At 50.1% G+C, this 17706-nt stretch overlaps 1 protein-coding gene across 1 annotated transcript in view; it reads left to right on the top strand.

The window, feature by feature from the left end:
* Positions 1-307: 307 nt before the first annotated feature.
* The window catches only part of LOC121292288 (synaptojanin 2 binding protein), a 32152-nt gene continuing 14753 nt past the window's right edge, over positions 308-17706 (top strand). Inside the window, exon 1 of the mRNA XM_041214138.1 lies at positions 308-527. Within this exon, the coding sequence (XP_041070072.1) occupies positions 308-527 (220 nt within the window). The remainder of the gene's footprint in view (positions 528-17706) is intronic.

The following is a 17706-nucleotide window of genomic DNA, read 5'->3' as shown; positions in this document are numbered from 1 at the left end:
GGGGAGGACAGCTCGCCAAAAAGAAAAATGGGGGATTGGAGGTGAAGATGACAGGAGCTCAAGGTCATGCTGAGCTCCAGGGGCAAGGGGATAAAGGTGAGCCCTTTATGAAGGACGGATCGTTCTGCATCAGAAAGGGGAATGTCGGAGGATACAGTGCATTAAGTTGGGGCAGGGGGTAAGGGGATAAAGCTGAGTCCTTCAGGAAGGACAAGATGCTCCTAACTGCATTGCTACCACGTGCTGCACCACCACAGTCCATTGAAGGAACAGGGACTGCGCCTGCGCCTGATTCAAGGGATGGCGCATGCGCGGAGCCGCTCTCCCCGGGTGCGCATGCGCGGACAGGCCGCTCGGCGGGCTGAGCTCCCGGATCGCCCAGTCCTGTGGTCCCCGCGGCTTCAGCTGTGGCCGGGGGGGTGGATTCCATTTACGGGAGGCCGCTCCCCCCCACTTATCACTCAGCATGAGCTGCGCGTCATTCGAAACCCTGACCGAGGAAATCCGCCTCAAGCGAGGCGCTTCAGGTAAATGAGGTTGAGGTGGCGGATGGGGGTGGGGCAGGTGGCGGAAGGGGGCGGCGGGGAATGGGAGGGATAGAAGGGAACAGGAGGAGACGACAGGAGGGATTGGGGGGAATAGGAGGAGGGGGAACAGGTTGGGGGGTGGAAACAGGAGGAGGAGGAAGGGGATCAGGAGGAGGAGGGGGAACAGGAGGAGGAGGGGGAACAGGTTAGGGGGTGGAATCAGGAGGAGGGGCATCAGGAGGAGGAGCGGGGGTCACGAGGAGAAGGGGCAACAGGTGGGGGGATCAGGAGGAGGAGGGGGCACAGGTGGGGGGATCAGGAGGAGGAGGGGGCACAGGTGGGGGGATCAGGAGGAGAAGGGGCAACAGGTGGGGGGATCAGGAGGAGGAGGGGGCACAGGTGGGGGGATCAGGAGGAGGAGGGGGCACAGGTGGGGGGATCAGGAGGAGGAGGGGGCACAGGTGGGGGGATCAGGAGGAGGAGGGGGCACAGGTGGGGGGATCAGGAGGAGGAGGGGGCACAGGTGGGGGGATCAGGAGGAGGAGGGGGCACAGGTGGGGGGATCAGGAGGAGGAGGGGGCACAAGGGGGATTAGGAGGAGCGGGGGAACAGGTTGGGGGGATCAGGAGGAGGAGGGGGGGAACAGGTTGGGGGGATCAGGAGGAGGAGGAGGGGGAACAGGTTGGGGGGATCAGGAGGAGGAGGAGGGGGAACAGGTTGGGGGGATCAGGAGGAGGAGGGGGGGGAACAGGTTGGGGGCATCAGGAGGAGGAGGAGGGGGAACAGGTTGGGGGGATCAGGAGGAGGAGGAGGGGGAACAGGTTGGGGGGATCAGGAGGAGGAGGAGGGGGAACAGGTTGGGGGGATCAGGAGGAGGAGGAGGGGGAACAGGTTGGTGGGATCAGGAGGAGGAGGAGGGGGAACAGGTTGGTGGGATCAGGAGGAGGAGGAGGGGGAACAGGTTGGGGGGATCAGGAGGAGGAGGAGGGGGAACAGGTTGGGGGGATCAGGAGGAGGAGGAGGGGGAACAGGTTGGGGGGATCAGGAGGAGGAGGAGGGGGAACAGGTTGGGGGGATCAGGAGGAGGAGGAGGGGGAACAGGTTGGGAGGATCAGGAGGAGGAGGAGGGGGGAACAGGTTGGGGGGATCAGGAGGAGGAGGGGGAACAGGTTGGGATCAGGAGGAGGAGGGGGAACAGGTTGGGATCAGGAGGAGGAGGGGGAACAGGTTGGGATCAGGAGGAGGAGGGGGAACAGGTTGGGATCAGGAGGAGGAGGGGGAACAGGTTGGGGGGATCAGGTGGGGGTGGAGGGGGATCAGGTGGGGGTGGAGGGGGAACAGGTGGGGGGAGATCAGGAGGAGGAGGAGGGGGAACAGGTGGGGGGAGATGAGGAGGAGGAGGGGGAACAGGTGGGGGGGATTAGGAGGAGGAGGAGGGGGGGAACAGGTGGGGGGGATTAGGAGGAGGAGGGGGAACAGGTGGGGGGATTAGGAGGAGGAGGGGGAACAGGTGGGGGGGATTAGGAGGAGGAGGGGGAACAGGTGGGGGGGATTAGGAGGAGGAGGGGGAACAGTTACGGGGGGATTAGGAGGAGGAGGGGGAACAGTTACGGGGGATTAGGAGGAGGAGGAACAATTGGGGGGGATTAGGAGGAGGAGGGGGAACAGGTTGGGGGGATCAGGAGGAGGAGGGGCATCAGGTGGGGGTGGAGGGGGAACAGGTGGGGGGAGATCAGGAGGAGGAGGCGGAACAGGTGGGGGGGGTTTAGGAGGAGGGGGAACAGGTGGGGGGGATTAGGAGGAGGAGGGGGAACAGGTGGGGGGGATTAGGAGGAGGAGGGGGAACAGGTGGGGGGGATTAGGAGGAGGAGGGGGAACAGGTGGGGGGGATTAGGAGGAGGAGGGGGAACAGGTGGGGGGGATTAGGAGGAGGAGGGGGAACAGGTGGGGGGGATTAGGAGGAGGAGGGGGAACAGGTGGGGGGGATTAGGAGGAGGAGGGGGAACAGGTGGGGGGGATTAGGAGGAGGAGGGGGAACAGGTGGGGGGGATTAGGAGGAGGAGGGGGAACAGTTACGGGGGATTAGGAGGAGGAGGAGGGGGAACAGTTACGGGGGATTAGGAGGAGGGGGAACAGTTACGGGGGATTAGGAGGAGGAGGGGGAACAGGTGGGGGGGATTAGGAGGAGGAGGGGGAACAGGTGGGGGGGATTAGGAGGAGGAGGGGGAACAGGTGGGGGGGATTAGGAGGAGGAGGGGGAACAGGTGGGGGGGATTAGGAGGAGGAGGGGGAACAGGTGGGGGGGATTAGGAGGAGGAGGGGGAACAGGTGGGGGGGATTAGGAGGAGGAGGGGGAACAGGTGGGGGGGATTAGGAGGAGGAGGGGGAACAGTTACGGGGGATTAGGAGGAGGAGGAGGGGGAACAGTTACGGGGGATTAGGAGGAGGGGGAACAGTTACGGGGGATTAGGAGGAGGAGGGGGAACAGGTTGGGGGGATTAGGAGGAGGAGGGGGAACAGGTTGGGGGGATCAGGAGGAGGAGGGGGAACAGGTTGGGGGGATCAGGAGGAGGAGGGGGAACAGGTTGGGGGGATCAGGAGGAGGAGGGGGAACAGGTTGGGGGGATCAGGTGGGGGTGGAGGGGGAACAGGTGGGGGGAGATCAGGAGGAGGAGGAGGGGGAACAGGTGGGGGGGATTAGGAGGAGGAGGAGGGGGAACAGGTGGGGGGGATTAGGAGGAGGAGGAGGGGGAACAGGTGGGGGGGATTAGGAGGCGGAGGGGGAACAGGTGGGGGGGATTAGGAGGAGGAGGGGGAACAGTTACGGGGGATTAGGAGGAGGAGGAGGGGGAACAGTTACGGGGGATTAGGAGGAGGAGGAGGGGGAACAGTTGGGGGATTAAGAGGAGGAGGAGGAGGAACAATTGGGGGGGATTAGGAGGAGGAGGAGGGGGAACATTTGGGGGGGGGGATTAGGAGGAGGAGGGGGAACAGGTGGGAGGGGATTAGGAGGAGGAACAGGTGGGAGGGGATTAGGAGGAGGAACAGGTGGAAGAGGTGGGGAGGAGGAGGAGGAGGGGGAACAGGTGGGGGGGGATTGGAGGTGGAGGAGGAGGGGGAACAGGTGGGGGGGGATTGGAGGAGGAGGGGGAACGGGTGGGGGGGGATTGGAGGAGGAGGGGGAACGGGTGGGGGGGATGAGGAGGAGGAGGGGGAACGGGTGGGGGGGGGATTGGAGGAGGAGGGGGAACGGGTGGGGGGGGGGATTGGAGGAGGAGGGGGAACGGGTGGGGGGGATGAGGAGGAGGAGGGGGAACGGGTGGGGGGGATGAGGAGTAGGAGGGGGAACGGGTGGGGGGGATGAGGAGGAGGAGGGGGAACGGGTGGGGGGGGGATTGGAGGAGGAGGGGGAACGGGTGGGGGGGATGAGGAGGAGAAGGGGGAACGGGTGGGGGGGGGGATTGGAGGAGGAGGGGGAACGGGTGGGGGGGATGAGGAGGAGGAGGGGGAACGGGTGGGGGGGATGAGGAGGAGAAGGGGGAACGGGTGGGGGGGGGGATTGGAGGAGGAGGGGGAACGGGTGGGGGGGATGAGGAGGAGGAGGGGGAACGGGTGGGGGGGATGAGGAGGAGGAGGGGGAACGGGTGGGGGGGGGGATTGGAGGAGGAGGGGGAACGGGTGGGGGGGATGAGGAGGAGGAGGGGGAACGGGTGGGGGGGATGAGGAGGAGGGGGAACGGGTGGGGGGGATGAGGAGGAGGAGGGGGAACGGGTGGGGGGGATGAGGAGGAGGAGGGGGAACGGGTGGGGGGGGATGAGGAGGAGGGGGAACGGGTGGGGGGGATGAGGAGGAGGAGGGGGAACGGGTGGGGGGGATGAGGAGGTGGGGGGGATGAGGAGGAGGAGGGGGAACGGGTGGGGGGGATTAGGAGGAGGAGGAGATGAGGAGGAGGAGGGGGAACGGGTGGGGGCGACGAGGAGGAGGAGGAGGGGGAACAGGTGGGAGGGGATGAGGAGGAGTGGGAACAGGTGGGAGGGGATTAGGAGTAGGAGGGGGAACGGGTGGGGGTGAGGAGGAGGAGGGGGAGCAGGTTGGGGGGGGGAAGGAGGGGGAGCAGGTTGGGGGGGGGGGAAGGAGGGGGAGCAGGTGGGTGAGGAGGAGGGAGAGCAGGTGGGGGGATGAGGTGGAACAGGTGGGGGGGATGAGGAGGAGGGGGAACAGGTGGGGGCGACGAGGAGGAGGAGGGGGAACAGGTGGGGGGGATGAGAAGGAGGAGGAGGGGGAACAGGTGGGGGGGAGGAGGAGGGGGAACAGGTGGGGGATGAAGAGGAGGAGGAGGGGGAACAGGTGGGGGGGGAGGAGGAGGAGGGGGAACAGGTGGGGGAGATGAGGTGGAACAGGTGGGAGGGGATGAGGAGGAGGGGGAACGGGTGGGGTTAGGAGGAGGAGGGGGAACAGGTGGGGGGGATTAGGAGGAGGAGGAGGGGGAACAGGTGGGGATTAGGAGGAGGGGGAACGGGTGGGAGGGGATGAGGAGGGGGAACAGGTGGGGGGATTAGGAGGAGGAGGGGGAACAGGTGGGGGGATTAGGAGGAGGAGGGGGAACGGGTGGGGGGGATTAGTAGTAGGAGGAGGAGGAGGGGGAACAGGTGGGAGGTGATGAGGAGGAGGAGGGGGAACGGGTGGGGGGGAGGAGGAGGGGGAGCAGGTGGGGGAATGAGAAGGGGGAACAGGTGGGGAGGGATGAGGAGGAGGAACAGGTGGGGGGGGCGTTGAGGAGGAGGGGGAACAGGTGGGGGGGATCAGGAGGAGGAGGAGGTGGGGGAATGGGTTGGGGGGATCAGGAGGAAGTGGGGGGACGGGTTGGGGGCGAGGGGGTGAGGTGACAGGGTACAGCGGACGGTGGTGGGGGGGGACAGGAGTACGGGCAGGAGGATGGGAGTGGGGACTGTAGAGGGCTGGGGGACAGGATGCTGGACGAATGGGGGTGGGTGATGGGTGGGACGTGGGGGTGGAGAACATGGGGTGGGCGGAATATGGGGTGTGGGGTGGGGGGACTGGTGACGGGGGACAGGAAGGTGTAGGGGGTGGGGGGGACAGGACGGGGTATGAGGCATTGTGAACAGGACGGGGTGGGGCCACAGGAAGGGGTGTGGAGCAGTTGGGGGACAGGAGGGGGTTGGGGAACAGGATGTGGGATGGGAGGTGGTGGGACTGAAGGGGGAGGGGGCCAGGGACAGGTTGGATGGGAGTGGGTGGGGGGGACAGGAGGGGAGACGAGTGGGGGTCAGGGGATGGGAGGCGGGACAGGAGAGGGTTGGGGCGACAGGAGGGTGTTGGGGGACGGGATGCAGGACAGGAGATGGAAGGGGGTTGGGAGGGTGTAGGTGGTACAGAAGGAGGCGGAGGGAGGGGTGTGGGTGGGTGGACAGCAGGGGAAGGGAACACAGATGGGGATGGGAGACGATGGGAGGACAGGAGTGGGGACTGGAGGGGATTGAGGGATGGGATGTGGAGATGGGGGTGGGGGGGTGGGAGGGGGAGAGGAGATGGGGTGGGGGGATGTGAGGGGGAGCGGAGACAGGTGGGACAGAAATGGGTGGGGGACGGGAGAGGGAGGAAGGACAGAAGGGGGTGGAGGAAAGGGTGGGGGTGGAGAGGGGGTTGGTAGGGGTTGAGGAACGGGTAGGAGGACAAGGGGGTGGAGGGACAGGGTGAACAGGAGGGATTGGGGGCACTGGAGGGGGTTGGGTGGGGGGAGGAAGAGGGAGGGGTAAGGGGGGGTGCAAGGACAGGGGGGAAGGGAGGAGGTGGGGGGTTTAGGGAAAGGAGAAGCAGGGGTGGTGGGACAGGAAGGGGAGGGGACGGGGTACAGCAATGCGGAGGAAGGGGTGGCCATGCGGGGATGCGGAGGGGTGTGGGAGAGGGTTATATGGGGAAGACTGCAGAGGCAAGAGGAGCTTACGCAGGGGTGGTGAGCCTGTATGTGGGGTTGGAGGAACCAACCAGCCCAGTGACAAACTGCTCTTGGTCACACTCCTCAGAAGCTGAACCTATGTTATACCTGAAAATGAGACTGTCTGAGCAAAATTTGGGATTACTCACATCAAAGATTCCTTTCTTTAAAAGCAATGATTGAAAGTCACACTAATTCCACATTTAAATTATTGCAGTAGTGTTTGGATTGAAATTCAGGCACTGCAGTCAAATTTTCAGCTCTTCCTTCTATGTCAGGAGCTCATTCTTTCAAAAAGGAAATTGCATTTATTTAATGCATCTCTTGCACAGCCATGTTGTAAATTTAAATTTTATATTAATGTATGTTTAAGTATAAATTCACAATATAATAGTTTGCTCCTCATTCATTCATTTCCAGGATCATCCTGCAATGCAAAGATAACATCTAGGCTTCTTTATTCTACTACAAACTGTCTTCTGAAACCCTTCTCCCTACCACCTCTGTTGTCCTCTCTGACAAAAAGTATGAGGAGCTCATGGACTTCCTAAATAAGCCAATCCTTAACCCCTTTGCTATTGCAAACTACTGCAACTTCCCTTTCCTTGGCACAGAACCTATTGCATTTCTACCTTCCTTCTGTTCTGAAGAAAGGTCCTTGGCCTGAAATGTTAACTCTGTTTCTCTCTCCACAGGTGCTGCCAGACCTGCTCATTATTTCCAGCATTTCCTGTTTTTATTTCATATTTCTAGCATCCACTGTATTTTGCTTTTGTACTTGAACGTGGGCTTTCTCTCTCACACTATCAACCCAATGCACATCTAAGCAGCCTATCATCTTCCACTTTGCCTAATCTTAAGCGTATCCAAAACTCTGCTGCCCAGAAAGCACCAACTCCCACCAAGCCCCTTTCTTCCATCACCCCATGCTCCTTGAGCTACATTGATTACCTGTTGAGCAATGCCTTCATTTTCAAATTCTCAACTTTGTTTTCAGATCGCCCTTCCCTATCAATGTGACCTCATTCAATCTTATAACTCCCTGGGATATCTGTTCCTCCATTTCTAGCCTCATGTGTATCCCCGATTTTAAAGCACTTAACCATTCGTGCTGTGCCTAAGCTCTGAAGTTCCATTCTTAAACGTCTCCAACTATCTACCCCTTTCCTCCTTTTAAGATGCTCCTTAAACCTCCCTCCCTCCCTCCCTCCATCTGCTCTACTATATATGACACAGTGTCAAATTTTGTTAATGCTTCTGTGATGTGCCTTGGGATGTTTTACTGCCTTAAAGGTGTTGTATGAATGCAAGTTGTTGTTTGATTACAAAGTACTTATGCAACAAATACATCCAAGTTTATTTGGCGAACCCTGAAATCATTGGGAGCAACATGACTTGGCTGGGGTGGAAATAATGCGCCACAGACAAGAGTTTCTGTTTTTAGTTCAGTTGGTGATCTGGAATAAAAATTATTCCAGTTTTGAAATATGTTTGTGTTTTCGTAGCCTCCTTGCATCACAACAACCAATTTCATTTCTAGGTCCTCTCTTGAAGGTCTGCAAACATATACAATATATAGAATCCCTAACTGGTGATTGATTTACCCTAATGACATGGCCAGATTTGTGGGAAAGACCGGCATTTAGCATTTTTTTTAACTAACACAAAAGAGCGAGGGATTTTAATTTGTTGGATTTAATTTACGCTTAAAATTCTGTGATCTTTTGCTCCAGCTAGGCCAATTATGATGAGAAAACATTGCAATGGAGCAGAAAATCTATCTCCATGTTTGGTCTTGGATTCAGGGTGTTATGAGGTGGGTGCAGGAAATAAAGTACCTTTAGTTAAATTACATATTTCTTGCTGAGCTGACCACCAGCCAGTGTAGATTAGAGAAGTGATGAGGAAAGTTGACCTATATTTTGTTTACATGGGTCTGAGTAGGACAAGTATCAAAGTGATAAAATGCTGCAAGCAATAAATAGGAATCAGAGAGAACTGGTAACTAAAAAGGCTTAACAAAAATGACTTTGAAAACACATCTTTTTTGTTGGATGGAGGGGAAGTATTAGTGACAGCCTAACAATTAGATGATAAATGGATAATTATTACGCCACAAGGGATTTCAAATCATGTCAACATTGATTGGAATAATTAATAGAGACTATCTGAAAGTGAGTGATTGCTGCAATTCTGTGGGACTTTTTTGTAAAAAGAAACTAAACAAACCTACAAAGAGGGTGTGATGTTAGCAGTTTTGAAAGGGACAGGTCAGCACCTGAGGGGAGGGAACGATTTTCAATGTCAGCTAATGTGTGGGGTGGGGAGGGAATGGGCGACTGAAAGTGAAGTTTGGTGTTCGGAAGTTTAGTGGGATTTTGGTGAAGGGAGCAAGAGATGGCTATTGTGGATGGAATGAGCTCGGAGATGGCATGACTGGATAGGATAGTGAGATATATATGGGTTCAGGGCTGGAGAAGGGGAGGAGGTATAGTTTGGTAGAGATGACGGGGAGGAGCATTACAGCAGCTGAACACATGATTTCATTCTTAGCGGTCACTGAACTCCTCACACTTTTTGCTGGAGGAGAACATTGGTTGGGAGAACACAATGGAGAGAGGTCTAATAAGATGGTTGGCTGTAGATAAAAGAAACTGTGTGGTATCTTTGCATTCCAGGATGGTTCTGGAGTAGTGAACATTTTAGGCTGAGCAGAGCTAGGCTCTGATAAGTGCTTGATGTGGTTGAGCAAAATCTGGAGGTCGATGGTTAAACCAGTTGTGCAACCTATCCATTCAAGCCAGCAGTCCTTGGACTTGAGGGAGCAAAAATGGGGGACCAGTGGGAATATGATGGTGAGGGAGAATGAGGGATAACTGGAGGTGCAGGCATAAAACAGATCAAGCAGTGTTTGAGTAGATTGACAGCGACAAAAGTGTTGTGATGAGCAGTGTCAAAGCTAGAAGTAGAAACAAGGGTCAGCCAGTCAGTGCCTCAGACCTGTTCTATTACATTGGATCGTGGTTGATTTGTACATCAACTCCATTTACCCTCCTCCAACTTCTGTGTCTGATAACCATTCATTAACCGTATTGAAAATTTCAATTCACCCAACGTACACAGCCTCTTGGGGAAGAGAACTCCAGAGAGACTGTTGCAGATGAATTAGGGAAGAGTTTTCTTGAGGGGCAGACACAGTACGAAGTGGGGTTGGAAGGGGTGGTCTGTTATAGCTCACTTAGGGATTCCAAGTTGCTGTGGCAACATGCACTTTTACATGCATGTCATGTTGTAGCCTGGAGCTAAGAATAGTGATGGTAGAGGATTCAATTTGCTTCCCATCACATGGCTAACCAGGAATCCCTTAGTGCCTGTTGAGGTGTGGTGGAAAGATTTGCATGCTGATATTCAACTTGTTTGATTGGGCAATGGCTATCCATGGACTTGGGCCCAGAGCTTCTGGCTCAGAGGCAGGTTCCGACCCACTGTGTTACAAGACCTCCAGTGTGACCATAGGTAGGAGACCTTATATTGAAGAGAAATCACAGGACAAGGTGATTTTCTTTGGCAATTTTAAATCACCCAAGGATGAGCAGTTTCTCAGTGGAGAGTCTAAGAAAGGAAAGAAATGCGAATATTTCAGAGGTAAACAGGTTAGAGTTGGGGCTGGACTGAAGAAAGGATGAGGATTTTATAGAAGAGGTGAGGGCGTGAAATAAGGTGAGGTACTCTAGAAAGGAGCAGATAGCAAGGCAGTAAGAGGAGATTTGGTGATGAGGGTTCCATTGTCACTAACAGCAGGGCAGGTAATGGAAAGTACAGCCAGAGGTGGTTTCAGAAAGGGGTAAGGTGTCACCAATGATGAACCAAGTTTCTGTCAAGGCAACCATCCACAATAAGCTCATGGATGAGGACAGCTTTGTTCACGAGTGAATGGATATTCTAGGACAAAATGCAGAGAGGTGATGATTATTGATCACGGGCAGAGTCCAGAGGAGCACTGGTGGGTGGAGTAGGCGAAACAGGAAGAATGTTGACAAGGTTAAGTACTGGGCAGGTAGGAATGCAGAGGTCTTGAATGGGGCATTTGGAGTTGCTGAACGCAAAGACACAGCATTGGGCACTTCAGTGGGCGCTTCTGAGAATGGCAGGGAAGACACAAAATGCTTATCGCAGGGGGATTCACAACTGGAATGGTGGCAAGGGAAGACTGCAGAACAATGAATGGTTTGAATAAGAATTAATAAAGAAGTAATAAGAAGTAATAAAGAGCAGAGAAATGAAATGTGGTGTAACTAGCTGATAGAGGTGGAGACAGGAGAGAAGGATATTGGAGTTTTGCAAGGGAAAAGAGAAATAAATAATGAGCTTTTGACTGAATCAGTAGCCAGAATGCACACGCAGGGATTACGTAGGCATGGCCAAGACCAGGATAGCTACATCCTCATTATAACCAGAGGATATTGAAGAAACACCAAGTGTGTCCAGAATTAAAATCAGCAGCCCTGTGGTGGAATGAAGTCGATGTACAGACAGGATTAAAGCAGCTTGGAGCCTAGAGGAGCAGTACTCAGGTTTGGCGATAGTGGCGGGTGAGTGAATCCAGAGGCCGCTTGAAGGCAGAGTATAAATCATTGTGTTGCTGGAGATTGACCAGTGGGCAGCAGTATGGAGAGTAACTATGAGCCAATGTAGATTGACCCAGGGGTCCAGCAGAGCTGAGTAGTGGCCTCAGTGATTAACTGTGCATAGAGGTGAATTCACAGGAGTGAGAATCATGGAACGTTATAATATTTGACATATGGAGAATTGATACCGGGTATACAACTGCACTGCCTATCGTATATTGTTGAAAATGTGAACTTGTGTATACTATTTTTCTAGTGGAAATGTTGCACGTGTGTCTTTTACACTGGGTGACTAATTGGCAGGACATGTGTGGAACTTGTACATGAACTTCATCTACGGATTTGAATACTATATTAAAAAATTAGGCCAAATTGTGACCAGATCTTATGGTGGTCTGTCCAAAACAACTGCTTAATAGGGAGATCAAATATAACCACAGGTAGGATGATCTCACTTGCAGTTGACGCAGTGAAGTTTCTTGTGGTAAAGTATACTGTTTGATGTCATGTTCACATTCTAATTCTTGAGTAATCCTAAAGTACCACTTGATAAGAACAGTCTGCCTTAAATTGACATTGGCTTTATTGAAAGGTATACTGGCTAATTCTATATGTATGTCCTAACACAGTGCAACAAGATAAATTATGTTGAAACATCAATATGATGACTTATTTGCTCTTTCTTCTCAAACAAAAGTCATCAATTTCCCCCTCTCCATTCCTCTCCTCCTTGCAAGCCCTTTTTCACAATGGTGTATCCTTAATTGGCAGAGCTAACAATGTCCTTGTAGAAGTGAAGCATTTAAATTACAAGCAAGCTGAATAGGCTGTGCCTCAGCAGTCTCATCCGTTGCAGTCTGATTACACTATTTTCTGTCAAGCTACTGGACATACAAAGCATCATTGGTATGGAAAAGCGTCCCAAGGAACGTCACAGAAACACAATCGGACAACAATCCACACCAAGCCAAACGAGGAGAAATTAGGAAGGATGACTAAAAACTAGGTCAGAGATGCAATGGTCTTAATAAAGGAGAGGGAGGTGAACGGATGGAGCAGTTTATGGAGGGAATTCCATATTGTGGGCCCTAAACAACTGTCAATGGCAGAAAAACTGGAGTGCGAGATGTAGAAGAGGCCTGGGTTGATGGAATGCAAAGTTCTGAGGCTCGTATAGCTTGAAGGGTTAGAAATAGGAAAGATCAAGGCCACAATGGGGTTTAAAGACAAGGATGCAAATTTTAAATTTGAGACATTGCTCATATACATTTTATCTATTCAGTGCTCTTTGCTGTTTGTGCATTGAAGAAAGATGTCAGCTTTTTCCACATTTTAACTTGAGAATGATGGCTCTCGAGTGGAGAAAAACTGAGTTTTCAGCTTAACTCAGTCTGAAAAAGCTTCAGAGCTACTTTTGAAACCTTTTTAAAAGTTGTTACCAATAATTGAAAGGATAATGCTATTGTTCTTAAGTGATTAAATTTGAAAGCCTAACCTTATCTCAGTATTGGCTGTTTTAGTAGGAGTACAAGATTTTTTTACAGACTTCGCCTTAGGACTCATTCTTTTATATTTCTTCTTTCTCCCAAAATGGAGTCGGCCCTGCCCAAAATTTTCTTTCTTGGATGACTCCATAGTGTTTCACCAAACCATCCTACTCCTCCACCTCACCTCTGGCATAACATTGGTTGATCCTGCCTCTAGGTGCCCCAATCCAGAGACTGCTTCCACTCTGTATAATCACCATCACTGAATATAAACACTCTCTGGCTGCTCACTCAAACAACAGATTGTGTCCAGCCTTGATGTCCTCATTGTCCAAGAGTTGAGCTTCAAACATTCTTCACCAAGCTTGCTTTCTTCAAACTTCCCAACTTTGCCTTCTTATGACCCTATATTATACCTGCTGTTACCCAAACCCCTTATCCATGCCATTGTCATTTCTACACTCAAGTTCACCAGTACCCACTTCCTGGCTTCTACCTCTATAAACTTGTGCCAGCCTTTGCGCCTTGGCAGTGCTCACTGTCTCTCTGAGTTAGAAACTCAACTCGGAACTTGAGTGCACAATCTCGTCTGACAATCCGGTGAATTCAGAGTCTGTCCTCATCGGTGAACATAAAAAAAATCCCAGGGCACTTTTCAAAAATGTAGGAAGTTGTCCTTACTAATGTTTATCTCTCAACCAATATCACTAAAATGGTTTATCAGATCATGTAGCTCAGTGTTTCTGGGACCTTGCTGTAAGCACATTGGCTGTGTTTCCTACATTGCGACAGTGACTATGCTTTAAATATTTCATTGGCTGAAAGACTTTGGGATGTCCTTGCTCTTTCTGTATTTTCTCCAGAATTCAGACCTTGAATCCTAACCCACGTAGCATCTTGCTCACCCAACACGTCCATTCTTTACTTATGCTTGTGAAAGCTGTAAAGCAAGGAAGGCGATAGCATCCAACTGAACAGTGGATTTTGAAGAGGTCATCTGTTTGAGCATGAAAGAAATTAATGTTCTTGCCAATGTTTATAGTTTAGTGATATTTCCAGACTTGGCACTGGGAAACCACAATGGCAAGAAACAGAATTCCTAGTAACGATTCCAAAACAGTTGGATACATACACATTAATGTGCTAGAAGGACATGTACATAAGATTTTGGCTGATGCTTCAGTGTCTTACTGAAGAAGTACCAAATTGCCAAAGATGTTATTACTTGAATAGAAACAATGTGCAGGGGCATTGGGAAAAGGCAGGGCAATGGCACTACGTCATAATGCTTATTTGGAGAGCCGGTGCAGACGCAATGGGCCAAATGGCCGCTGCCTTTGCCGTCAAGGTTCTGTGAGTTTAAAGTGCAACCCCTCTGTCTGTTCAAATGAACATGATAGATCCCGCAGTAGCATTCAAAAAATAACAGTTCTTCCTGGCCAAAATATGTATCTCAACCAATGCCATTAGAACAGATTAACAGATGGTTTATATCACTGCTGTTTATGAAACTTGCATACCCAAAATGGTTGATTCTGTAATAACTTTCACATTGTTTCATTTATGTCATTAACCTCCTAAGCTTATTTACTTTTGAGCAATTTGCACCAACTGAATTAAAAGGAAAAGGTTCAGACAGTGGAGAAAAAAAGTAGTTGAAATTCATTTTAAATTGAGAAATATGAACATTTGAACCTGGTTTATATCAAAGTTTTGGTGAATATGCATACCTTTGGGGAGCCCATGGCTTAATTTCCTGATTCATTTTCACATTTATGGCCACAATTAATGCTCGGGAGCTGGTCCATAATTTTGATCTTGCATTGCCTGTTTTCCTGTTTGTGCAATGGCCTGAATTTTGTGCTCTCCCACCAGCAGGTTTGTAGGCGGGCAGGTGAGTGTAAAGTTCCTCGGATGGGCTTCCTGCTGGGTTCCTGCCTGCCCCGACCTCTCTGCAATTTTACCCTGGGGCAGGAGAGGCCTCTGATGGGCCAACTGCTCTTGTGTGCACCCCCCCCCCCCCCCCCCCCCCCCCGGCCACAAACCATGGTCCAGTAACTGCTGGACCACCTCCAATCCCTGCCCTCCCCCCCACTCCCATGACCCCCATAATCACCCCAAACTGAAACACCCAAAACTTACCTCTTCCTAGAATCTGGGGGTTGCGTGCAGTCCCAGCCTGTCCACTGCAGGGTCTAGAGAGCAGACGGCCAATCAGATTGGCCGGTAGTTCTCTAAGGCAGGGCTTCTTCCCAAGTGAGGGGCGGAAGTCCTGCCTGCAGCCAATTAACTCGGAGACCGAAATCGCTGCGGGGCAGACGATGTTAGTGGGGATATGTTCCCCATCAACTCTTCAGATGGTGGATGGGAAACTCCGTTATCCTAAAAATCCTGGCCAATGTTGCTGTCCCCCTCCCAAAATATAAAACTGCTGCCTGAAACATTAAAAACACTTGCGATTTTTTGTTAACCGGCCAAGTCGATCCCTTATAGTTTAGTTCAGTGATAAACTGGTATCCTTAAGTGTACAAAAAGTGTACGTAAACCATACCCACATACTATGGGAACACTGCGGCCAGCAATTAAGCCTTGTGTTAGTGTATAGAAGATGTTTTTGTTTTAGCTAGGAATGTGTGATTTGTATGTTAATTGCTATTTGTTGTGTATTAAATTGGGAAACACCATTTTTGAAAGAAAACAAGTACATAATTCAAGTCGTGATAATTATGTGCTGAACTCTAGCACCAGTTTTTATCCTAATGGAGTAATAGCTGAATTACTCATCATTGCAGTCAGAAATAGGTTGGGTTGAACACACAAGCACTTTCATTTACATAATGAAACCCAAGCAGATGTTGATAACTCATTGTCTCATTTGGTTTGTCAGCTAGACCTCTTGCTTCTATTAGAAATACTGATATAGATCACAGTTGAGCTTCTAATGGTAAATTAAGGTGACCACTTGAACTATTGTCCAACCTTATTGTTCAAGACTATACATTTGTTTCAGAAAGGGGGCAAGTAAAGATTTTCCTTGCTTTTGCAAACCATATTTTGTTCCTTCTTGGCCCCAGTTCGAGCAATGAAATGACAGCCTGTTACTAAATTTCCACTTCTTTTCAACCCAGTATCCTTCGGTCTTTTAAAATCTCTTCTCCTGATGATCTCACCTACCATCTTCAAGTTCATCTCCTGGGTCCTTGACTCTCTGATTGCTTTAAGTGCCGTTATGACCAGGCCTATGAGCAGGCAGATCAGAGCGCTTAATGTTCCCTGTCCATGTTACCATTCAGAATTTCCTTTCATATTCTTATTAACATTCCTGCTTCCTTACCAAATATAGTCTAAGTATTCCAACTGGAGCATCCATAAACTAAAACAAAATGCAGATAGACAACTTGAGTACAAAGGAATACACCAAAATTGCCAAATGGGCACAAGAATGGTAATAAGTTTGCAAAATAATACTCATCACAACTGAATTGCATATTGTCCCATTTATACCCAATTCATTGTTATTGAATTGTGTGATTATACTGAAAAGTGAGAGGAAATCTATTAAAAATGTGTTCAAAATGCCTACAACAATGCTTACAGTGTCCATAATAGAGGGAAGCTGGAGGCAATCATGCATTGGGAGGAAACAGACGTAATAGGGATTACTGAGACATGGCTACAGAACATCAGGGCTGGGAATTTCACATTGCAGGGTATAATATATTTAGGAAAGATATAGAGGGAAAATGGGGAGGTGGAGTAACTGTACCTATTCAGGACAACAATGGCAGTAGAAAAATGGGACACAGCTATTAGCAAGACAAAAATAGAATCTACGTGGAATGAGATGAATGGTAAAGGATCCATCACACTAATAGATGGTCTGTAGATGACATCTAATAGTGAGTGGAAGGGAGATGGAGGAGTAAATATATAGACAATTTAGGGAATTGAGTAAAACACAATAATATTCTTGGGGGGATTTCAACTACCCTGATATTGGTCAAAATAAGTAGATAAAGGGGATAAGAGGAATGAAGTGCTTACAATGTGTTTGAACTGTTTTCTAATCCATTATGTAAAAAGTCCAACAAGGGAAGATTCGCTATTGGATCTAGTAATGGGGAATGAACCAGAGCAGATAAAACAAGTAAAAGTAGAGGAACATCTAAGCAATATTGACCATAATAAGCTCTGTAAGATGATAGTGAAGGACATAAGTATGGTGAAAACCAAGTTAAGAGATTGAAGAAAAGCCAATTTTGAGGGCTAAGGACAGAGCTTGGGAAAAATAAAATGGACATCTATACTAGCAAGCAATAATGTAGAACATTAATGGGAAACATTTAAAACTGTGTTCAACAGACTGCAGAAAAAATAGATTCTGTTAAAAGGAAAGAATAAACTAAACACGAGTAGGACTTGTTGGATAAATAAAGACAAGGGAACAACTGAGGGGTTAGGAAAGAGACATTAAGTACATAGGCAGAGGAGCACATATGAGAGAGAATACAAAGAGATTAGATGAGAAGTCAAAAAAAGTGCAAAGAGGAAACTATTAAATTACTGAGGACTATAAAACAAAAATGTTACAGGCACATTTTTTTTAAATGGAAGGCTGTGATGGGAGTAAGACTATTGAGGGATAGACAGGAAATCACAGGTACCATTGGAGAGATGGCAGAAAAATTAAATAATTATTTTGCTTCGGTATTAATTAGGGAGACAGTTAGACATGACATTGAAGACTAATGAGACAAGTGCATTTAAATTGCACCATGTATTTTGAAAGAATCAACGGAAGCGATAACAGAAGCATTACTACTATTTAATAATTCTTTACAAAAATGTGTAGTGCCAGAGGGCTGATGGATAGCTAATTTAATTACAATATTTAAGAAAGGGGACAGAACGTGGCCAGGAAATCGTAGATCAGTCAACTTAACATTGATGGTAGGAAGAATAATGGAACCCTTACTAATGGAGAGAACAGAAAAACATTGAGAATGGGAAATATAATAATGTATAGTCAACATGGGTTTCAAAAGGGGAAATCTTGCTTGATCAATCTTATTGAGTTTTTTTGAGGAGGCAATAAAGAGGGTAGACAA

The sequence above is a fragment of the Carcharodon carcharias genome, chromosome 20 (assembly GCF_017639515.1).
Source record: "Carcharodon carcharias isolate sCarCar2 chromosome 20, sCarCar2.pri, whole genome shotgun sequence".
Classification (NCBI taxonomy): domain Eukaryota; kingdom Metazoa; phylum Chordata; class Chondrichthyes; order Lamniformes; family Lamnidae; genus Carcharodon; species Carcharodon carcharias.
The sequence above is the reverse complement of the archived record's forward strand: the minus strand, read 5'-3'. Positions and strand labels throughout refer to the sequence as shown.